Genomic DNA, 18,833 nt, shown 5'->3' with positions numbered 1-18,833 from the left:
TCATTCCCTCATTCACTCACTGCTCCCATCAACAGACATAATCAAAATCATGATTCAGTGTGCATGTCAATGTTTGCATTTAAAAGTGAGGCACGTTGCATCATGTACAGCAGGTTGTGTTTGTGTAGCTTCTTGTTTCGATGCTTTGTGGAATTTTTGCAAGTGCTCGTGGATACATTCTTCCAGAATTCAAATCATGAAATAAAACGGCTAAGGATAAATTAATTATAATAAATGCTGAGTGATTTTATACACAGACAATATGAGCCTTCTAACATTATCCTATTAACACAAAACACTGCTATATCACAATAAACGCAGGCTCACAGAGCTGTTAGTATGATTTATATACTATTAGATAAGGTACAAGCATAGCAATAACCAACAAATTTGAGTTTGGCCGAATTACATACACCTTTACTCAAAAACACAGTGTCGTGATTTGCAAATCATGTTAACCCATATTTAACTACAAATAGACCGAAGACAATATATGTAAATAAATGTTGAAACTGAGACATCCTGTTGTTTTATGAAAAATATAAACTTATTTTGAGCATGTTGGGGCATGTTTACCACTGTTTTTCATCACTTTTTTTTTTACAAAATGTTTGGGAACCGAGGAGACCAGTTGCTAGACTTTAGGAATCGAAAAGTTGCCCTATTATTGACCAAGATATAATTTTAGCTGCTCAACAGTTTGGGGTCTCATTTGTCATATTTTTCATTTAAATAATGCCCCAATTTTATGTTATTAGAGACAGGTCTGGACTGCAGGCAGGCCAATTTAGCAGCTGGATTCTTCTACTACAGAGCCATGCATTTGTAATATGCGCAGCATGTAGTTTGGCATTGTTTTGCTGAAATAAAAAAAGGCCTTCCCTGAAAGAGACGTTGTCTGGATGGCAGCATCTGCTGCTCCAAAACCTGTGTATATTGTGAAGCATTCATGGATCCTTCCCAGACGTGCAAGCTATCCATGCCATGTTCACCGACGCATCCTTATACTGTCACAGACACTGGCTTTATAACTGAGCGCTGATAACAAGCTGGATGGTCCCTCTTCTCTTTAACCTGGAGGATGCAGCATCCATGACTTCCGAAAAGCAATCTCAAATTTTGATTTGTCAGACCAGAGGACAGTTTTCCACTTTGCCTCAGTCCATCTTAAATGAGCTAGGGCCCAGAGAAAGGAGCAGCGCTTCGGGATCATGATTATATATAGTTTCTTCTTTGCATAGTAGAGTTTTAACCAGCATTTGTGGATGCAGTGATGAGCTGTGTTCACAGACAATGGTTTGTAGAAGTGTTTCTTAGCTCAGACAATAATTTCTATCGCAGATTTGTGTCTGTTTTTATTGCAGTGTTGCCTGAAGGAAAGAAGACAAGGGCCATCAAATAGTGATTTTCAGCCTTGTCACTTGCAGAGATTTCTCCAGATTCTCCGAACTTTTTTATATTATGTACCGCAGATGATGAATTCCCCATATTCTTTGCAGTTTTACATTGAAGAACATTATTCTTCAAGTTTTGCACTATTTTCCCATGCAGTCTTTCACTGTGATGAACCTCTCACCAGCTTCACTGCTGAGAGATTCTGCCTCTCTGAAATGCTCTTTTTATACCCAATAATGTTGCTGATCTGTTGCAAATTAACCTAATTAGTTGTGAGATGTTCAACCATGTGTTTTTTTTTTTTTTTTTTCTCTTTACCCAACTTTTCCAGTCTTTTGTTGACCCTGTCACAACTTTTTTGAGACATGTTGCTGGCATCAAATTCCAAAAGAGCACATATTTTCCATAAAACAATAGAATTTCTCCATTTCAACATTTGATATGTTGTCTTTGGTCTATTTGCAATTTAATATCGGTTTATGTGATTTGCAAACCATTGCATTCTGTTTTTATTTACATTTTACACAGCGTACCAACTTTTTCAGAAACAAGTTTTAGCATAATTAGCAAATATCTAGGAACTGAAGCCGGACAAAAAGAACAAGAACAATGCCTAAAATTAAGAAAAAAAATACCGATTGGTTAAATGCTGCTCCCAGAATTTCTAAATTAACACGGTTTATGGACAGACAATAATTCTCAATGAAGCATGGCCTGACCCAGATATTCACACAGTGGATTTGGGTCTCAATAAATCAGAAGCCCAGTGGCGTAAAGAACCAAAGGAACTCTGTAATCTATTTTTAGTCCTGTTTTTCATAATAAATGTGTGATACTCCCTCAGGTTAGTCTTTTAGGGAAACGTGAAATTACAACAACACGTTTTTTCTGGGCCAGGGCACATTGACAACAGCAGCTAATTATAGTACCATTTCATTTTTTTAAGTATATTGTTTAGATAATAACAACTGTGTTACAGAGCTGCCTTGTAGTTGCAGTTATTGCCTGTCCTTTACTTAATTACCCAACTGGCGATGTCTGAAAAGTCTGGTGATGCCCAGAAAGTCACTTTGTTTCTAATTTCCACACGGTTTTGAAGCTAAACTAGGGGAGGTTAGCACCAGCTTTGTAGGTTTTTATACAGGATAGATCCCTCTTCCATTAATTTCTCACAGTCGATCGGTCATGTGTCTTAGCTTCCAGGTCTGGACAAAATTTCCACATTCCTTTCGAGTAAATCATTGTTGCTCTTTCTCAGGTTCAGACTATTTATCTGTGGGCTTGCAGAAACTAATTCCTTTATTTGCAAAATGCTCATCGAAAAATTAAAATTAAAATAAAAGGCCATGACACTGAACCTTTCAAAATTAAAAGTTTGCACCAGAACAACTTCTTCTCATTTACTTAGAACTTTATTAAGAAATTTTACACAAGGTCAAAACATCAGCTTAATTTTTGTTTTTTTTTTGTTTCACAGTGTGTTAAAGAAAGGCAAAAAAAAAAAAAAAAAAAAAAAAAAGAGCAAAATACTGTAACATTTCCAAACATGTCTTAAAAAAATGTCTGCAGTTTAGTTGCTTTTGTTCCACAAACTGCAACATCATTGCATGTGGGACATCATATGGGACTTGTTCTCATCTGTTTGTACAACCTCTGCTCCAAAAACATACGGGTTCACTCCCTCTGTGTGTGGGTGTACGCGTGCGTGTGCGTGTGTGTGTGTGTGTGTGTGTGTGTGTGTGTGTGTGTGTGTGTGTGCGTGTGCGTGCGTGTCACCCTAACTACTCGATGGAAGAAGAAATGGATTACAGACTGAGAAGTGACTATTGCATCACTCTGGCTGAATGGGCTGGATGAGTTTTTCCGAGAAGATCCCAGAGTGATTTCCTATATCCCGGTGCTGGTTCCAGCTCTCCTCCCTGATCCCCCTCAACAGACCTTCCTGAAAAGAGACACAAACAGTAAACACGTCAGATCTTAAGAAAAATAAATCCACCCTGTGATTACATACTTCTGATTAGAATGCATTACTTTTGATATGATTCCCTGATCTTATGGGGACTGACCGGGAAAAATCTAGGTCCATATTCACAAAGTGTCCTGTCTTTGGTAATCCTGGGTACTAATTTGTTCCGTCCTCTGCATGACTTAACACCCCCCGGGAAACATTTTGGAAGCGAAGCATTTTGTCCGCCTGATTTTGTTGACTTCCGGATTTGGTCATTTTTCCTCGATTTTTGTGCTTTTTAGCGAGTAAACGTTGTTGGATGGATTCTTTTTTTTTTTTTTTGTCTGTGTCGTGTTGATTATTAGTATTTCCTACTTTGTGCTGTAGCCAAAAATTCTCCTCATTATTTTGTGACAATTTCAACTAAAGCGCCTGTTTGCAGGAGGAGCACACGTTTCTTGTCTTACTTGAAAGACCAGCGGATGGACGTTAATGTGGTGATTTGATATACGATCAGCAATCTGCAAAAGCACGCTTGGCGAAATCACAAGCACTTTCTGGAGCGGCCAGCAATCAGCTCCGGTGGCTGTTTCGCAGCCAAAACGCAACACAAATCCAGCCTTTAGGAATCCTCCAAAATGGCACCTAAAGTTCCTCACAAAGAATCTGATTCTTCTGAGAGCAACTTTTACAGATAACAGGATAACTCCTAAACTAAGACAAAGAACTGAGTTGACCCTGTTGCTATTTATGGCATATTTCTGATTTCAAAGGAACTCGATTAGACGAGACAAAAAGTTGCAAATCTTCATTAAAATCGAAAATTTAAATCCTATTGATTCCTTGGAAACCATTAATTTAACCCCAGGTGTCGTACGCTGTATATATGTATGAGTTAATTCAGGGTATTCTGAAGGACAGATGTGCTTGTCCAACGTATAGGGGATAAAACACATTTTAGCGTAGTAGGCCGTTTCTCGGCTGCCCATCAGGGTGTTTGAGGTGCACTATCAATAGTAAATGTAGCAGTGTTGTTTATATGATCTGGGGTTTCATTTACAGCATATTACCAGCCAAAACACATGGGCTGTGGTGCACTTGGCTTGTGATAAAATCCATCCATTACCTATATCTGCCACCCAGAAGAGGTCACCAGCTACTCACAAGGGCTGACGCATGAGCAAAAATCCATTCACACTCACTCACATTCACACCTATGGGCAATGAGTCAGCAGTGGAACAAACCTGCCTGTCTTTTGACTGTGGGGAGTCTATAAATTACATTTATGGATCGATGGATATCATTTAAAATAAGGTGGCAGTTTATTAGGCAGACCAAGCTCTGATTGGTGTTTCTATTATCTTGTTCATCCCATTTATGTCAGTGAGGGTATGCGAAACATCAATCGCACCATTCTGTATTAATATATGCAGTTCATCGGCCCCACAAACTGCATCCTCCGAAATGATCTTGAATTTAAATCAGACGGTGAGAACAAAAGCTGAACATTAGAACCTTCATGAAGGGAGGATTGGCTGTAGGAATTTTGCATTAGACTGTATTGATTTTGACAAGATAGACCTAAAAAAAAAAATTAAAAAAAACGCAAACTGAGTGTACATATGTTGGGGTCTAAGGAGTGCATTTTGGTTAAATAATTCCAACAGCAGCTGAGATATTCCAAGTTCCCCAGTGCTGCAGACTGATTGCAGCAGTGCAGCGCTTTGCAAACGATTATGTCCAGTGTTAGAGGATTAGTTTGACTTGTTGGTAAGCTGACTGAATCTTTTCTTTATAAACCTGCTAACATTAAAATATATTGCCTTTAAAAGTAAATTATTGTATTTTACAAAAAATATTTGCATGGAAAGGTAAGTTAGTAGATGCAGGACCGGACTTGAGCAGGTTTTAGAGACTCGGTTGTTCTCTTGAACACCTCTAACTTCTCTGATTTAGGAACTACTTTGAAATCTAAAATACTTTGTGGATTACTCTCCGACCAAAACCATAGAAGTATGAGTCCCTCTCCAACCCTTAATTTTTAGGTGTTTCTTCTGATTTAGTCAGGAAGGAGCTACTTTTAGCCTTAGGATGTTAAGTGAATCTGGCTTCCGGGGCCATATTAACAAACATTGTGAGAATCCTCTCAGAGACCTCCTAACTTATTTCTAGCTAGGGGTCTGATCTTAGGAGTGATTTAGGAAAGATGATCAGGAAAGGGACAAAAACTGTTATCTTTGTGACAAGGTGTGGTTGACCCTGTTACTAGGTATGATGCTTCTTTTCAAAAGGCGCGATTGTTTTTTGTTTTGTTTTGTTTTATTAAATGCACGTTTTATGATATTGGACACAGAATGTACAGTGACATCTAGTGGAAAGGAAATAAACTGCCTCCCAATAAGAGACCTTGAAAACGCTGTTTTGTTTCTGTGCTTACTACTCATGGAAGGTTGCAACTGACCCGAATCATCACTGCTGCACTGACACGTTTTTTTACAGTTGCCAAATATCTTGGTGCTGTGATAACTTTCATTCATCTGACGTGATGAAAAGTACATCAACGGCAGGCTGCACATAAAGGACAGACGCATAAACAATGAATACCCACAGTGCGTTTGCCTAAACGACATATCCAGGTCCAAAGCATAAAGGAAGTGTGTCATCTCCGGAGTGAAATATGCTTCACAGGAACACACCCACCCACCCACCCACCCACCCACACACACACACACACACACACACACACACACACACACACACACACACACACACACACACACACACACACACACACACACACACACACACACACACACACACACACACACACACACACACACACACGCGCACGTACCTCTGGAGTGTCAGCAATCACCAGAATGATGTCTCCCTCTTCAAACTCAAGCAGGCCTTCTTCAGACGCTGCATTGCTCTCCAGTGCCGCCCCCTAGTGTATACAACCGGAAATGTTAATACCGGCTTTACACTGAGCATCTGAGTAGTCAGAGATGTCTGTTAACCTTAAAGGGACAGTTCACCCAAACTATTTAACCATTTTCTCAGTTGTGAAAATTCTTCCAATGCAGTACAACAGAAGTAAATGTGTTTTCTTTGTGGTGCTCATAGATTTGAAAACTGACATTTAAACAATTCAACATCAATTGTTTTGAACAAATAGTATCTCTGATAAGCAGGATATGCTGCACTTATTTTTGAACTTCTGACAGTTTAGCCGTTTGTCTCTGCTTCCAAACTTTCAGCTAAACTTTGTTATTCAGACTCATTTTATACCATTATTAATCCTAATATTCCCCCCTCCCATGATTTTTTTTTTGGAGTAAAAAGAAAGCAGTGAACACAACACTGACTTTTCACTTTTGACATGGCACACTTGCTATGTATACAGTACATGGAGCAACTTGGTCTCATGTATGTAGGTCTCATTAATTTCTTTTAGGTCAGTTCTTTTTTTTTTTTTTTTTTTTTTAATCTCTACCAGCTCCCACAGGCAATATCTGCAGCTGTTCAGCTACTCAAAACACCACTCTGTTTAGTATATGGCCTCCGTGTCTGTATAGTGCTGAGCAGCTAGTGTACAGTGGGTTTTTAAGAGGTTTTTTTTGCTGAAAGCAGCTGCCTGTTGCAGAACAGAACGGTAAGAGCAGTAACAAAGTTGGAGCCAGCGGACCGAACATTGATCCAATACTTTCAATAAAACGTCATAAAGCTGAAGAGGTTCAGCGAATAATTCTCTTCAGGTTCATCACTATGAGTAGTTCGCTTTATACTCTGAATACTATTTACTATTACTGTCATTTTATACACTGTTATTGTAGAAATATCAACTGAAGCAACTATTGTGTACCTTGTATAGAAAGCCCGGTGGATTTTGGGAACTGGAGTCATCTCCTGACTCCGCTGTCTGCTGGTTGACTGATGCTTCCTCCGTGTCCTGTCGTTCCTCAGCAGGTAAGAACGGGGGTCTATCTGTGGAGCAGAAGGAGAGGCGAGGGGCTGGAACCGGCGCAGGGTTGGTTCCGGCCTCCTCTGATGGCGGATTGCTCGGAGTGTCCTGATCGGGACTCTGTTGGGTATCGCTATCTGCAGAATCAGAGGGATGGCTCACGTCCTGACTTGCAGCCTCTGACTTTGGTACTCCCAGCCCCGAGTCATCTGACTGGTTTGTGGCAAGCTCGGCTTCTGCCTCCGCCTCCTCTGCACTCGGAATTTCTGAGCTCCCGTCACTGTTCTCGTTGTCGCACACGGACTCCCTTTTGGGTGTGTTGGTGCCGCTGGAGCTAAGATTGGAGTCTGATGAGCTGACATCTTTGCATGGGATACTGCTCTCCTCTGGTGTGCTGGTTCCTTCAGAGGTGCTTTGAGTCTGTTGGACTGGGGAAGAGGGCGCAGCGTCTTTGTCGTTTTGGGTGGTGGAATGGATGGAGATGTGGTCAGCTGGGAAAGCTGTATTGCAGGGGATGGGATTGGAGATAACCACGGACTTTCTATTCTTTGACTTGCTTGACGTGCTATTTGAAGAGGAAAAGTATATTATTTTTTTTAAATCAACACTGGATATGGGATAGAAGTTGCAGCATTAGGCGCAGAACATTTTTTTTTCTATGAAATAAGTAACAAAAGTAATGCATCCACCATTCTCTATTCCATATTTAATAGACAAACATGTCCCTTTTGTTTTTTGATGTAACATGTCTTTAATAACCAAATGAAAACCACGTGAACAAAAGTAAAGGGACCCTCAATTGTTTTTGCAGCACACCCTTTGAGGAAATCACTGCAATCAAGCATCAATTTGCAGCTCTTAATTAAACGTCTACACCTCTGAGCTGGTAGTTTGAGTCCTCTTAAGTCTTCTTGCTCCACATTCATGGGTGTCTCCTCCCATCTGCTACTTTCAACTCTTTAAATAGAGGTTTAATTAGCTCAGAACAGTTCAATGTTTTCTTTTCATCCATTCTTGGTGCTTTTAAAATGTATGTTTTGGGTCATATATCGATATCAGAATTATTTTCTTTCTTTTGGTATTGGCCCAAAACAATCCGGTTTTAGTCATGCTCTCTGACTCTGGACTTGGGGTTTTAAATATTTATTTTTTTAAAGGGGGTCTTCCATGAAGCCCCATTTTGTTCGAAAAGCTACAGATGGTGTGAACAGACAATGCTCGATGTTTTTTTTGTTTTTTTTAAGTTTAACACCATTCAAACTACCCTTCTGTTCAATCAGTGGCGAGTTGTACCCATGTCTAAAGAGGTTGGCTACAGTTGCATGGACCTGATACTTCCTAATGACATGAATGGCTGTGGTCACAGGAACATCAGACTGCTTGGAAATGGTCTTCCAGTCTTTAACTTGACCATGTTTAACAATCCTTGACACTCTTCTTTTTTTTCTTATATCCATGTTCAATGGACTAACAATGCTACCAAACAGCACAGTAAGTACTGCTCTCCATTTCAACAGGAAAGTGAAAGGAGTGAATAATATGGAAAACACCCGAGATACCTGAACTGCGATAACTGAAGACAACTGTCTGCTGGAAATACCACTACAATTCAGTTATTTATGACCTTGCTAAGGTGTGTCAAATATTTCCCCCAGACCATTTCAGGACAGCTTTGTGGAATAAGCAAAAATTCAGCTCTTTGCAAAGCTTCTTGGTTTTCTTGCAGAGGAAACCAAAGTTTGCAACACAAAAGAGCTTTTCATTTTTACACTATTCAGGAAGAATGGAGCATTGTTTGACTGGTGTAAGAGCATCAACAGTTTTGGCCTCATTTGTATGTGTGAAATTTCTTCCAAGACAAAACATGTCTTGTTGGGAAACGCTGCAACTACAAACGCCTTACCTGTTCAGACCCTTGATGATGAAAGCTTTGCCCGAGTGCTGAGTCTCTACTTTTTTCATCACATTATACAGTTCATGATTCAGCTGCAATAAAAAAAAAAAAAGTGCAACACAACCACACATACTAACTTTAAAAGTGATATTTCTTACAGAATTGAATAGGTGACGTTACCAGTATGAGAGTGAGGAAATAAGAGTCTGTGTTGCATCTTACCACGCTCATTTCTTTATAGAAGACATCTCTCAGGTTTGATATGTTTTGGAAGACCGTCACATAGCAACCTATCCGACTGCAGAGACAGAGAAAGTGATTTTTAAATTTCAGCTCATCCACATGATTATCCTTAATTGAGGTTTAAAAAAAAAAAAGCCAATTGACTCATGTTGTCCAATGCACTTTTAACTTCTTAGTCAGAAGAAGATTTCCTGTTGTCTCCTCACTATCTAATACAGGCATTGAAAGCCCCAAAAATAATACAAGTAAAAGGACAAGTGCTGTAAAAACTTACTTCATAAAATTAAATCTCAAAGATAATAGCAAATAATTTGAAATGTCAGACTAAGTCATTTTTTTTGTCTGAATGAGAAATTAAGGTAATTTCAACACAATTTCTTAACATTTCATACACTTAACTATGAACGTAGTAAATTATGTATTAGTTGCAGGCTTACACATCTCCATACACTTTTCACATATTGCAAGATCCAAACCAGTGGTTCTCAACTGGTCGATCCTCATTTTGCCTTGGTCATTATACAGTGACTCAAATGTTCAAAATTTTTGAGTCTCTCAAATTTATTTCAAAAAAATCCTGCAGAAACACACGACTTCACACATGGATTAAATAAACAACAACAAAAAAGCTACAACAAAAGTGCAACAAGGGCTAGAAACCCAAAGAAATAAAAAGGCAGATCAATTTTGAATTACAGGCTTTTCAAGAAATTTGAACTGTTGATGCTCATCAAATTCCTCGAATATAAATTGAACTGTACGAAATATAAAATAAAATGGCTGATTTATCGAACCCTAACACTGTTAACAAATGCTCAGATTAGAGTTATCAACTGATGTGACAATGTTGGTTTTGGACGTTACTGTCCAACCCTTACTGCACACACGCTGCGTCATGGGAAACAAATGTCCTTCAAAATAAAAGCGCAGCATTATAAATTCTGTAGACTTGAAAATAAAAGTTTCACCTTTTACACTCCATTTTTTAAAAATTTATTTCTATGCACACATTCGCTACCTGCTCATAATGACACCATTACCCATTTTTGGGTCGCAACACACCAGTCTAAGTTCATCTTAAAGTCAGATAGTCTGCCTTTACTTATCTTTTCATGAACTAAAATTCCTCGGGGATTCTGCTAATCTATGTCTGTGTTCATGTGCTGCTGTTGGACTGTCAACCATACCTCTGATAGAGAACAGGCAGCTCCTCCCGCAGCTCGTTATTTATCTCCTCAAAGACATTCTGGGCTTTGTTGAACTCCTCATCTGCCTGTTAAAGAGGAGTGGAAATAACTTTTTTTGTGTAATTTACAGTTGAAACCACATTTATCAGCCATCGCTCAGCAGTTCTGCGCTATGTGTACTTTAATGGTGACGCTACCTTTGTTATTTTGCCTTCATCTTTTTTCTTGGCACTCTGTAGCGCCTCCAGATGATGACGTGCTGAATCATAGTCCACCAGTTTGCGACCGCGCTTCCCAACTCGTTCCTGTAAAAAGGTTTTTCAAATAAATATGTTGCCCACCGGGAAGAGGGTGGAAAATAATCTTAAAATAATAAGACTGATCTCCTCTGAGAGACCGAAACAGCCATTCTAGCATCTGTGCGCAGTTTTTCAGGAACCGATTTGGCTTAAGAAGTGTCAGGTTACCTTGACTTCAGGGAACTGGCTTGTGTAGTTCTCCATGGTGCGAACAATTTGGTCACTGAGTTTCTCTTCATAGTCGTTCCACAGTAAGTCTTCACTCTAAGAGACGGAGTTGGTTTCACAGTAAGACTTTTTCAACTTGCACTAATAACTCTTAGACAATGTTAACCAGTTCACAGACATCATTTTAGCGGGGGACTGTTCCACAAGGACCTGTAGGAATTCTGTTGCGCAATAAGGTTCACTTTCTCCTGACTCACTTAACCAATATACAACAACTAGCCGGCAAATGATATGACTTGTGATCCTCCCTTAAAAGTCAACTTAATTCAATATCTTGACCACTACATGTAGTGTACGTTTAGGTGCAGACATAAATATTTCATGAAAGCTAATCATATTGTACACGTCTAATATATTTAAGACATATTTCTTGCTGCTTGTTTTTCCATTGCTGTTTGCTGGGCTGTGCAACAACATCACCTCAGCAGGCTGTTTCCATCTTGTTGTCATTTTAAATACAGAAATAAAGTACAATTTGTGCGATTTTTCCCAAAAGAGCAACATAAAAAAAAAAACTGAGTATTGCATCTTTAACCTCAGAACTATATGTATTCAGTGTGCCTGTGGGGAACTGTGGGGGGAAATGGGGACTAGTTAACGTTAATGTTTCTTCTTGTTCATTGAGATTGTAGTCTGCAAGTGTACTGGATGATTTTATGTTAACTTAGATTTACCTTCCTTAAACATGCACAGTAGAACCGAATTTCCTGAAAAGAAGCCCGACCAGCTAAAATCAACCTGGTTTTATCAAAAATATGTGGCTCTGATCAACACTGAAGCACATATTCCCAAAGAGGCATCATAACCCTACTTCTGTAATGACTGCAAGGTCCTCCGCGCCGTTCCAGTCTGCCTCATAGATGTCTCGCAGCGTCTGGGAAAGCCGCTTGGACGTCTCATGCACGGCTGTGGAAAGGAAGAGGAAATTGGAGGAGGACAAAAAGAAAATCTTAAAATGAAATCATGACTCCGTGAAGATCATTATCTTCTGGCTTCAGCAGCGCACAGAGCACTGGGTGGTATTGTTTTTTGGGGTTTGTGGCTATGCTGCTACACCCACACCGAAAAGGCCAGAACAACACTGGCTTCCTGACTGAAGCTCACAATTGCAGGAGCAACGGCTGACAATACCAGAAAAACAACGCTTTCTCGTGCACGAATCACATAAGCAATGCTGCGTCTGCTGTTTTCCACTGCAGGATTATATTTATTCTTGTAAAACATGGCAACGCAGACAGAATTGCAAAAGTCGACAAAGGATCCAAGAATAGAAGAAATTCACTTCCCTAATTTTCACCAGCCTTCCTGAGCAAAGAGTGCCGTTGTGTTAACACTGTGCTTTGCGCCCGGATGTGCTGTATAACTAAGCTATCAGAACCTTACCTTTCACTGCTGCATAGTAGGCCTTGACATCTTTAGACAATCTGTTTCCGTCGATCTGTGTGCAGGAGCAGAACAGAAGAGACAAACAAGTTACATTCAGTGATACTTAGGAACAGTATCTTTATGGACGATCTGAGCCGCTTGTACTTCATCATTTCCTTAACAACCAACAGTGATAAAAATCTGTGTCCTTCTGTCGGACTGCAGGCTGCTTTTGTTTGCAGTGTAACTTTTTTGGCATCAATCTGCCGATGGACACAACACTTGACTATCTGACCACACATTGAGTTTGAATTTTAAAACCCAACATTTGATGTGGTCGTATCTTCAATACTTCATGAAAGCAGCAACTCTTGGCAGCGTGTAGAATTCCTTCCTGTTGTTTGGCGGTTTCCCTCAAATATGTATTGTACTTGCTGCGTTAGGCACCTAGTGAGTTTTGAGCAGCTTAAAAGTGAATTTACAATGTTTGTAGCAAATTAAGCAGTTGTGATAACAACTGACAGTTAGGGGGGGGGGATAATGATGAATGGAAAAAAAATTGTATAAGTAGAAAAGAGCCATAAAGTCAGTTCCTATTATGCTACAATGTCTATCTAAAGTGTCTAAAGAGTCTGCCTTTAAATCCTTTGGGAGACCAAAACTGTGTCCGGTTATGAGTTTATAAGCGTGCGAAAACACCTTCAAGCGAATCGTTTCTTCAATATGAGCACGCCCCGTCTCGCTTCTCTTCCAATCTATGGTAATGTTGTTGGAGATGATTCAACCCTTTCTCATTCTCTAATATATTCTCCATAAATACTTCTTGTTATGTCTCCCCTAGAGATCTTATTTCAAGTATTTCCTGTTGTCAAGGCCAAGCTGATTATCTGATCTTGTGGGTTGGCACTATAATGCAACAGAAACAAAACATTGTGGGATTTTAAGACTTACAGTGCTCCGATTAGGTGGGGATTTACAGTAGAGTGGGAAATAAATGATTTGCTTAACTATAAAAGGGAAATGCAGTAAAGTCTTAAATTGACCTTCTCATGTTAAAATGGTTATGTGTACCATTACCTGTTGTTTGTTGAGGTTCTGGAAGCAGGCCTCAAACTGTTCATCCTTGGTCTCCATGGTTTTGCCCAGTTTCTGAAGGACCTGTGAGGGAATAATACAGTCAGATTATTTCATATCTGCCCATAATCAGATGATACATTTTCAAACTCACTCTCCACTCAAATGTGTTTTTCTTCTTTTAAGAAAAACTCCCAAATCGGTCCAGCCGTAATGATTATGGCCAGAATGTTCCTGCCCTTTATATTGCATGTAAATATTGGAAACTTTAAAGAATCTGTATCTGTTGATAAAAGTGATGGTAATAATGATAAAAAAAATTTTGACAAAACAAAATCTTTGATGAAGAGTTTGTTTTTCAATGGTTTGTCACTGCGCACTGATCAGCACAATTTACAGCTGAAAAATAAACCTGTCAGCACTCTTTATCGCTAAGGCAACATGGCAACTTAGTAGTCAACATAGGATATGCCAATACAGATCTATGTGCAATAGGGTAATGCAGGGATATATTGGCCCAGCTTATTTATCAGTACATACTCCTGTGTCTCACCTAAACTGCACATTACTGGCTAACAGTGCGACAGCCTGAATGGCCTTTAACTTGGAATCAACAAGCAGAAGCTCTAATGATCACATCTATACTTTAATTTTCCACAACTGATAAAAAAAAAAAATAATAATACCTCAATCCCCCTAAATAGCCCTTTTGGTCAGAAGTAAATGAAAACTTATGTCGCTGCATGATATTTTGAGGTGGAATAGTGCAAGTCAACCACAGAGTGAGTGAGAAAGGCTCAGCAAGAGAGGAAGTGCAACAGTCAGGAAGTGGCAGCTTTTGTGTGTCTGTACACAACTAAACCGCTCTGAGCAACACTTTGCAAAGCTGCTACTTTATTAATGCAATCACAATAACAGCCAAAAAAAAAAAGAGCCACTCATTCAAATGTAAAGAAGTTCAAACTCTGCCATGGCTTTTTTTTGTACCAATGTACAGGAGTGTGCAGGGAAAGAGAGAGAGAGAGAGAGAGAGAGAGAGAGAGAGAGAGAGAGAGAGTGTGTGTGTGTGTGTGTGTGTGTGTGTGTGTGTGTGTGTGTGTGTGCGCGCGCGCGCGTGCTTATGTTCAATATTACAGTTCCTTTAAGTTTACTCCAAGGTCCTGTTAGTTCGTATGGTTTCATGCCGTAACATGCGGACCAAGATAACAATCGGCTACAGCACATGCTGTGAAGGCAGCAGTGGCAATGAATGACGTGATTCATAAAAAAACCCAAAAAAAACCAGACATCCTCACATATTCTGTTATTTACAAAAAGTAACATTAAAAGTAATTATCTTGAACCCCCACGTGATTGAAAGCCACAAGCTGCCCCCTCTTCAGATTCATCATACTGTGTTTCCAAATAATGTATTCTAAGTAAAAAAAAAAAAAAAAAAAAAACGGGACTCCTAATGACTTTAACCCCCCCACAAGATAAGCTGCTTGACAAAACGAGCTCAAATAAATGTGTCTCACGGCTTTACCAAACTCATGACAACCACTGTAGCGCGCAGTCAAGAAGTTAAATAAACTCGGTTGGAACTTTAAAAAAAAAAAAAAAAAAAAAAAGTTGACACCAGCCGTCTCACCTTCTCCTGAGCTCGATTCAAAGACTTCTGGACCCGCTTCGCGAGGAATCCGGCTCCAGCCTGGAGGTTCGGGCCCATCTTATTCTCTGCCATGGTTGAACAGCTGTCTCTGTGCCTCTCCTCGCCGAGTTCAGTCTGCTTCCTCGGCGCGGCTCCGCTGCGATTTCAATTCGAGGCGGCGGAGGTGGAGCAACGACGCAAAATGCCAAGGCGCAGGATGAACCCCCGCACTAGAACAGCCCGTCACGGCCCCGTCATCTTCCGCCGGCAGCGAGGGGAGTCTGCTCCGCCTTGTTCAGACTTGTTTAAGGAATTATTTGCAACATTGCCTGTGTGTCCTCGCCTGCCGAGTAAACGTTGTTGAGTAACTTTATTCCGCTCGATCTGCCGTGTTCGGACACCGCTCACCTGAAAAGTATGCGCGTAAATTACGTTGTTTTTTTGTTTTTTTTCTGATGATGCGGATCTGATTCAGCAACGTGACGTAAGCAAGGGGAAGCAAACGTTGGCGGTAGTCGATGATGCTTTCAAATGTGCCCCCAAAAAACTGCGTTGTTTTTTTTTTTTTAAGTGCATAAACCAGGAATAAATAATTACCATATGTTATCAACTCTTGTCAGTTTATTGTAAAACATCTACCTTACATGATTAAATGATGTACGCTTCACGCTGCCTCGGTAGCCTGTTTCTTTGTTTCTGATTATTCTGTTTAGTAACTGATATCAAATTGCCTAATCGGTGTGCTGCCGTTCTTTGCCATTGGTGACACATCTGCTTCTGTGTTATACTATGACTAACATGTCTCACCTCAGTGTGACCAGCTACTTCCCGTTATAGGCCAAAGAGGTTACATAATTTGATTGTTAATTTGAGTAATGTGCTGTAGAAATAGCAGCTTTACTGGCTGAACCTGTTTCCTTAACCCATACCCATTATTCCCTGAAGCTTCTCTGAGGGTTACAGTGTTTGCATCCATTAGAGAACCTTCAGCTAATGTTTCCTGAGGGTCATTTTGTGAAACCTTTAGAGGACCTTTGGAGAACCTCCTGGGAACATTCCCTAACCCAACCCAACATCCTGATATAATCAGTTTAATATAATTAGCCTACTTTAAATGCACGTGAATATAAATTTAAAAGCCACTGATATAATGCAAATATGTAAACTACTGCGTTATATCCGGAGGAGGAGGACGGCTGCAGTTCATTGAAAAAAAGAATACAGCATTTGAGCCTGCAGGCTTGTCTCTGCTGCTGTCAGTGGCCATATCTGTCATCATATCCTCTGTACTGTTCATGGGAATATGGAGATTTTTAATAACTGAGAGGGAGATAACATTTTTGCAAAGGCTGATTTTTTTTTTTCAGTATGTTCTCTTTTTATACACACAAAAAAAGGAAATAAAAAGGAATTAGTACTTTTCTGAAACAACATTTTGAGCTGCTGGTAGGGAGACTTTGACAGAAAATACAACTGAACAGATAAATGAGCAACATAACTTATGGATATTGTTTAAAGCAGCAATAATCAATCATGAGTCACCATAACGATGAACCTACAAAGAGCTGTTACCCAAATCTGCAGCACCCCCTGGCTTTATGAAGCTTTATAGTGTATTTCAGCTTAATGTTTAGCTGTCTGACCCAAAACTTCACTCTCACCGATCTCATAAAATCATTTTTGATAGAATGTTGCTTGTGACGGAGAAACAGCTTCAAAAAGCCTCTGTAAAAGACCTGTTCTGCACCAAAAAGCCTATAGGCGCTATAAGCAAATGCAATGAACATAGTGGAACAGTAAACAGCTAAAGAGTCAAATATTTCCCTCTAGAGACCAAAAACAAGGCTGAAAGAGTGTGGAAGGGACTAATATTATTCATTGTAAGAACTTATTTGCAACATGTTCACCATGTCTACAAAAGTGTTGAAATGTCAGTGTTGTATTAGCAACTTGTTTCCTGTTTATGCAAGCAACCAGAAAACAAAAAGTTTGTGTTGGTTTTGAATGTTAAAAAAAAAAATTCTTGATAATATTTCAAAATGTTTTCAGGAGGGTGTGGTGGTACTGGGGATAATGTGAAGTCATTATACCTCCGTCTGGCTACAGCCTGGCATTAACCACAAATCAGTGCAACAACTTGCAAGTATGTTGTTTATAATGGCCTTTAAAATGATGAAACCACGAGTGTGTGTGGTATATGTTTTACTTTTTTCATGTGGACGCATTTTTCTTCAAAACCATCATAGCGAGGGCATTTCTGCTGGCTGGTCCTCACGACTTCAAACACCTGTCTGAGGGTTAAGACTTCAAAAAGGTTAAACCACACCCATGTTTGTGTTTCATTGCATAAATGTTCATTAATTAAAGAAGAAATAAGAGGAAAATATTAGTTCATATGTCATTGAGATTATTATATTCTTTTTATTATTATTATTATTATTATTATTATTATTATTCTAAAGGGGCACGACAGGGCCAAATTTACGCATTAAAATCCCTTTACCTGTTCTGTGAAAAGTAGGCCCTGGTTGCAGCTTATACTATCTTGTGTGGTTTTGAAGGCAGCTATAGTTTTTATTTTTTTGAATATTATTTACTTAGATTACGTTATTTGGGTTATCTGAGTTTGGGTATGAGACTCCAGATTGTTAAATGAAAGCCTGTGTTGCAGACCGGGCATGTGGAGTTTGACAGCAGTAAGCATTTAAAAGGGGTTGTCTAATGTGATGCTGATTGACTTGGGACTAAAAGTCAGGATATATTGGCCTCTGGTTCTGCTCTTAGGTGGAGTCGCCATATTTTAAGTTCCATTTTTTAACAGTGAACTAAAATATAACATTACTGCAGGAAAAACTGAGAACATTATTTGCACAGTCTCTTGGCTAAGTCCGCAAATTTGGTTTATGTTTAAAAAATAATTCTAACATTTTTTAATATTGTCTATAAAACAGAATATTTTGTTGGGGAGAGGAAGAGCGCTTGAGAAGGGAAATAGCAGTTCAAAGTTGGTTGGACATACAAGTGCACCTGTTACTTGTCATAGATTCTTTCCACCGGCAGATGGCGGTAGACATCAAACTACTGTATAAATGTGTCCCCTTTCGAGGATCAACACTCAGACACATAGAAATGTTATTTTAATACCAAAGCTGAAGTACTCAGAGTAAACAGATGATTAGTTATTGACTTGACATTCAGTTGCTAACAATAATAAAACCCCCAGTGCACTCGCACTCAGATCCTCATCGTTTCACTTATGTCTTAAATTAGGATTAAGCTGTCTTTCAGAGGCGCCTGTAGGCCCCCTATCTCCTCTCATCGTAAACCCCAACAAGCAGAGGCCTTTATTTATTTATTTATGTATTTATTTATTTATGTAAACGCTCGTTTAGTTCTAAATATTTTTTTTGATGTTCCAGAGAATATTCCGGGATAATATTAGTTTTTTTTTTTTTTGGTGCATTTACGGTATGTAAATAGCCGAGTTCGTGACGTATTCACGTGCGCGCGCGTTTCGCTGAGCGAAGTTGGCTGTGTTGGGCGGAGTTTCTTGCCTGTTCACGATGACGAGCAATAAAATGTCGGGCGGACACGGTGACTCAGAT

The 18,833-nt window shown here is 39.5% G+C and overlaps 1 protein-coding gene across 2 annotated transcripts; it reads right to left on the bottom strand.

Annotated features, from left to right (window-relative positions):
- Nucleotides 1-2,785: 2,785 nt before the first annotated feature.
- Nucleotides 2,786-15,413, bottom strand: LOC138210437 (bridging integrator 2-like). Of its 2 annotated transcripts, XM_069169716.1 has the most exons (12): nucleotides 15,229-15,410; nucleotides 13,602-13,682; nucleotides 12,543-12,597; nucleotides 11,971-12,065; nucleotides 11,100-11,195; nucleotides 10,830-10,937; nucleotides 10,633-10,718; nucleotides 9,425-9,500; nucleotides 9,212-9,294; nucleotides 7,210-7,873; nucleotides 6,199-6,291; nucleotides 2,786-3,337 (listed from the first exon to the last, which is right to left on the bottom strand). In XM_069169716.1, the coding sequence occupies exons 1-12, from the start codon at nucleotides 15,319-15,321 to the stop codon at nucleotides 3,227-3,229; spliced, it is 1,641 nt and encodes a 546-aa protein (XP_069025817.1). In that variant the 5' UTR covers nucleotides 15,322-15,410; the 3' UTR covers nucleotides 2,786-3,226. The 2 variants fall into 2 exon arrangements, with proteins under 2 accessions (XP_069025817.1, XP_069025738.1); XM_069169637.1 differs by lacking the exon at nucleotides 2,786-3,337 and having other exon boundaries at nucleotides 4,586-6,291; nucleotides 15,229-15,413.
- Nucleotides 15,414-18,833: the final 3,420 nt, after the last annotated feature.

Source organism: Embiotoca jacksoni, unplaced genomic scaffold (genome assembly GCF_022577435.1).
Source record: "Embiotoca jacksoni isolate LCO1_2020_lvr unplaced genomic scaffold, fEmbJac1.0.p SCAF_1, whole genome shotgun sequence".
Taxonomy (NCBI): Eukaryota; Metazoa; Chordata; class Actinopteri; family Embiotocidae; genus Embiotoca; species Embiotoca jacksoni.
Note: the sequence above shows the minus strand (reverse complement) of the source record. Positions and strands in the feature narration are given on the sequence as shown.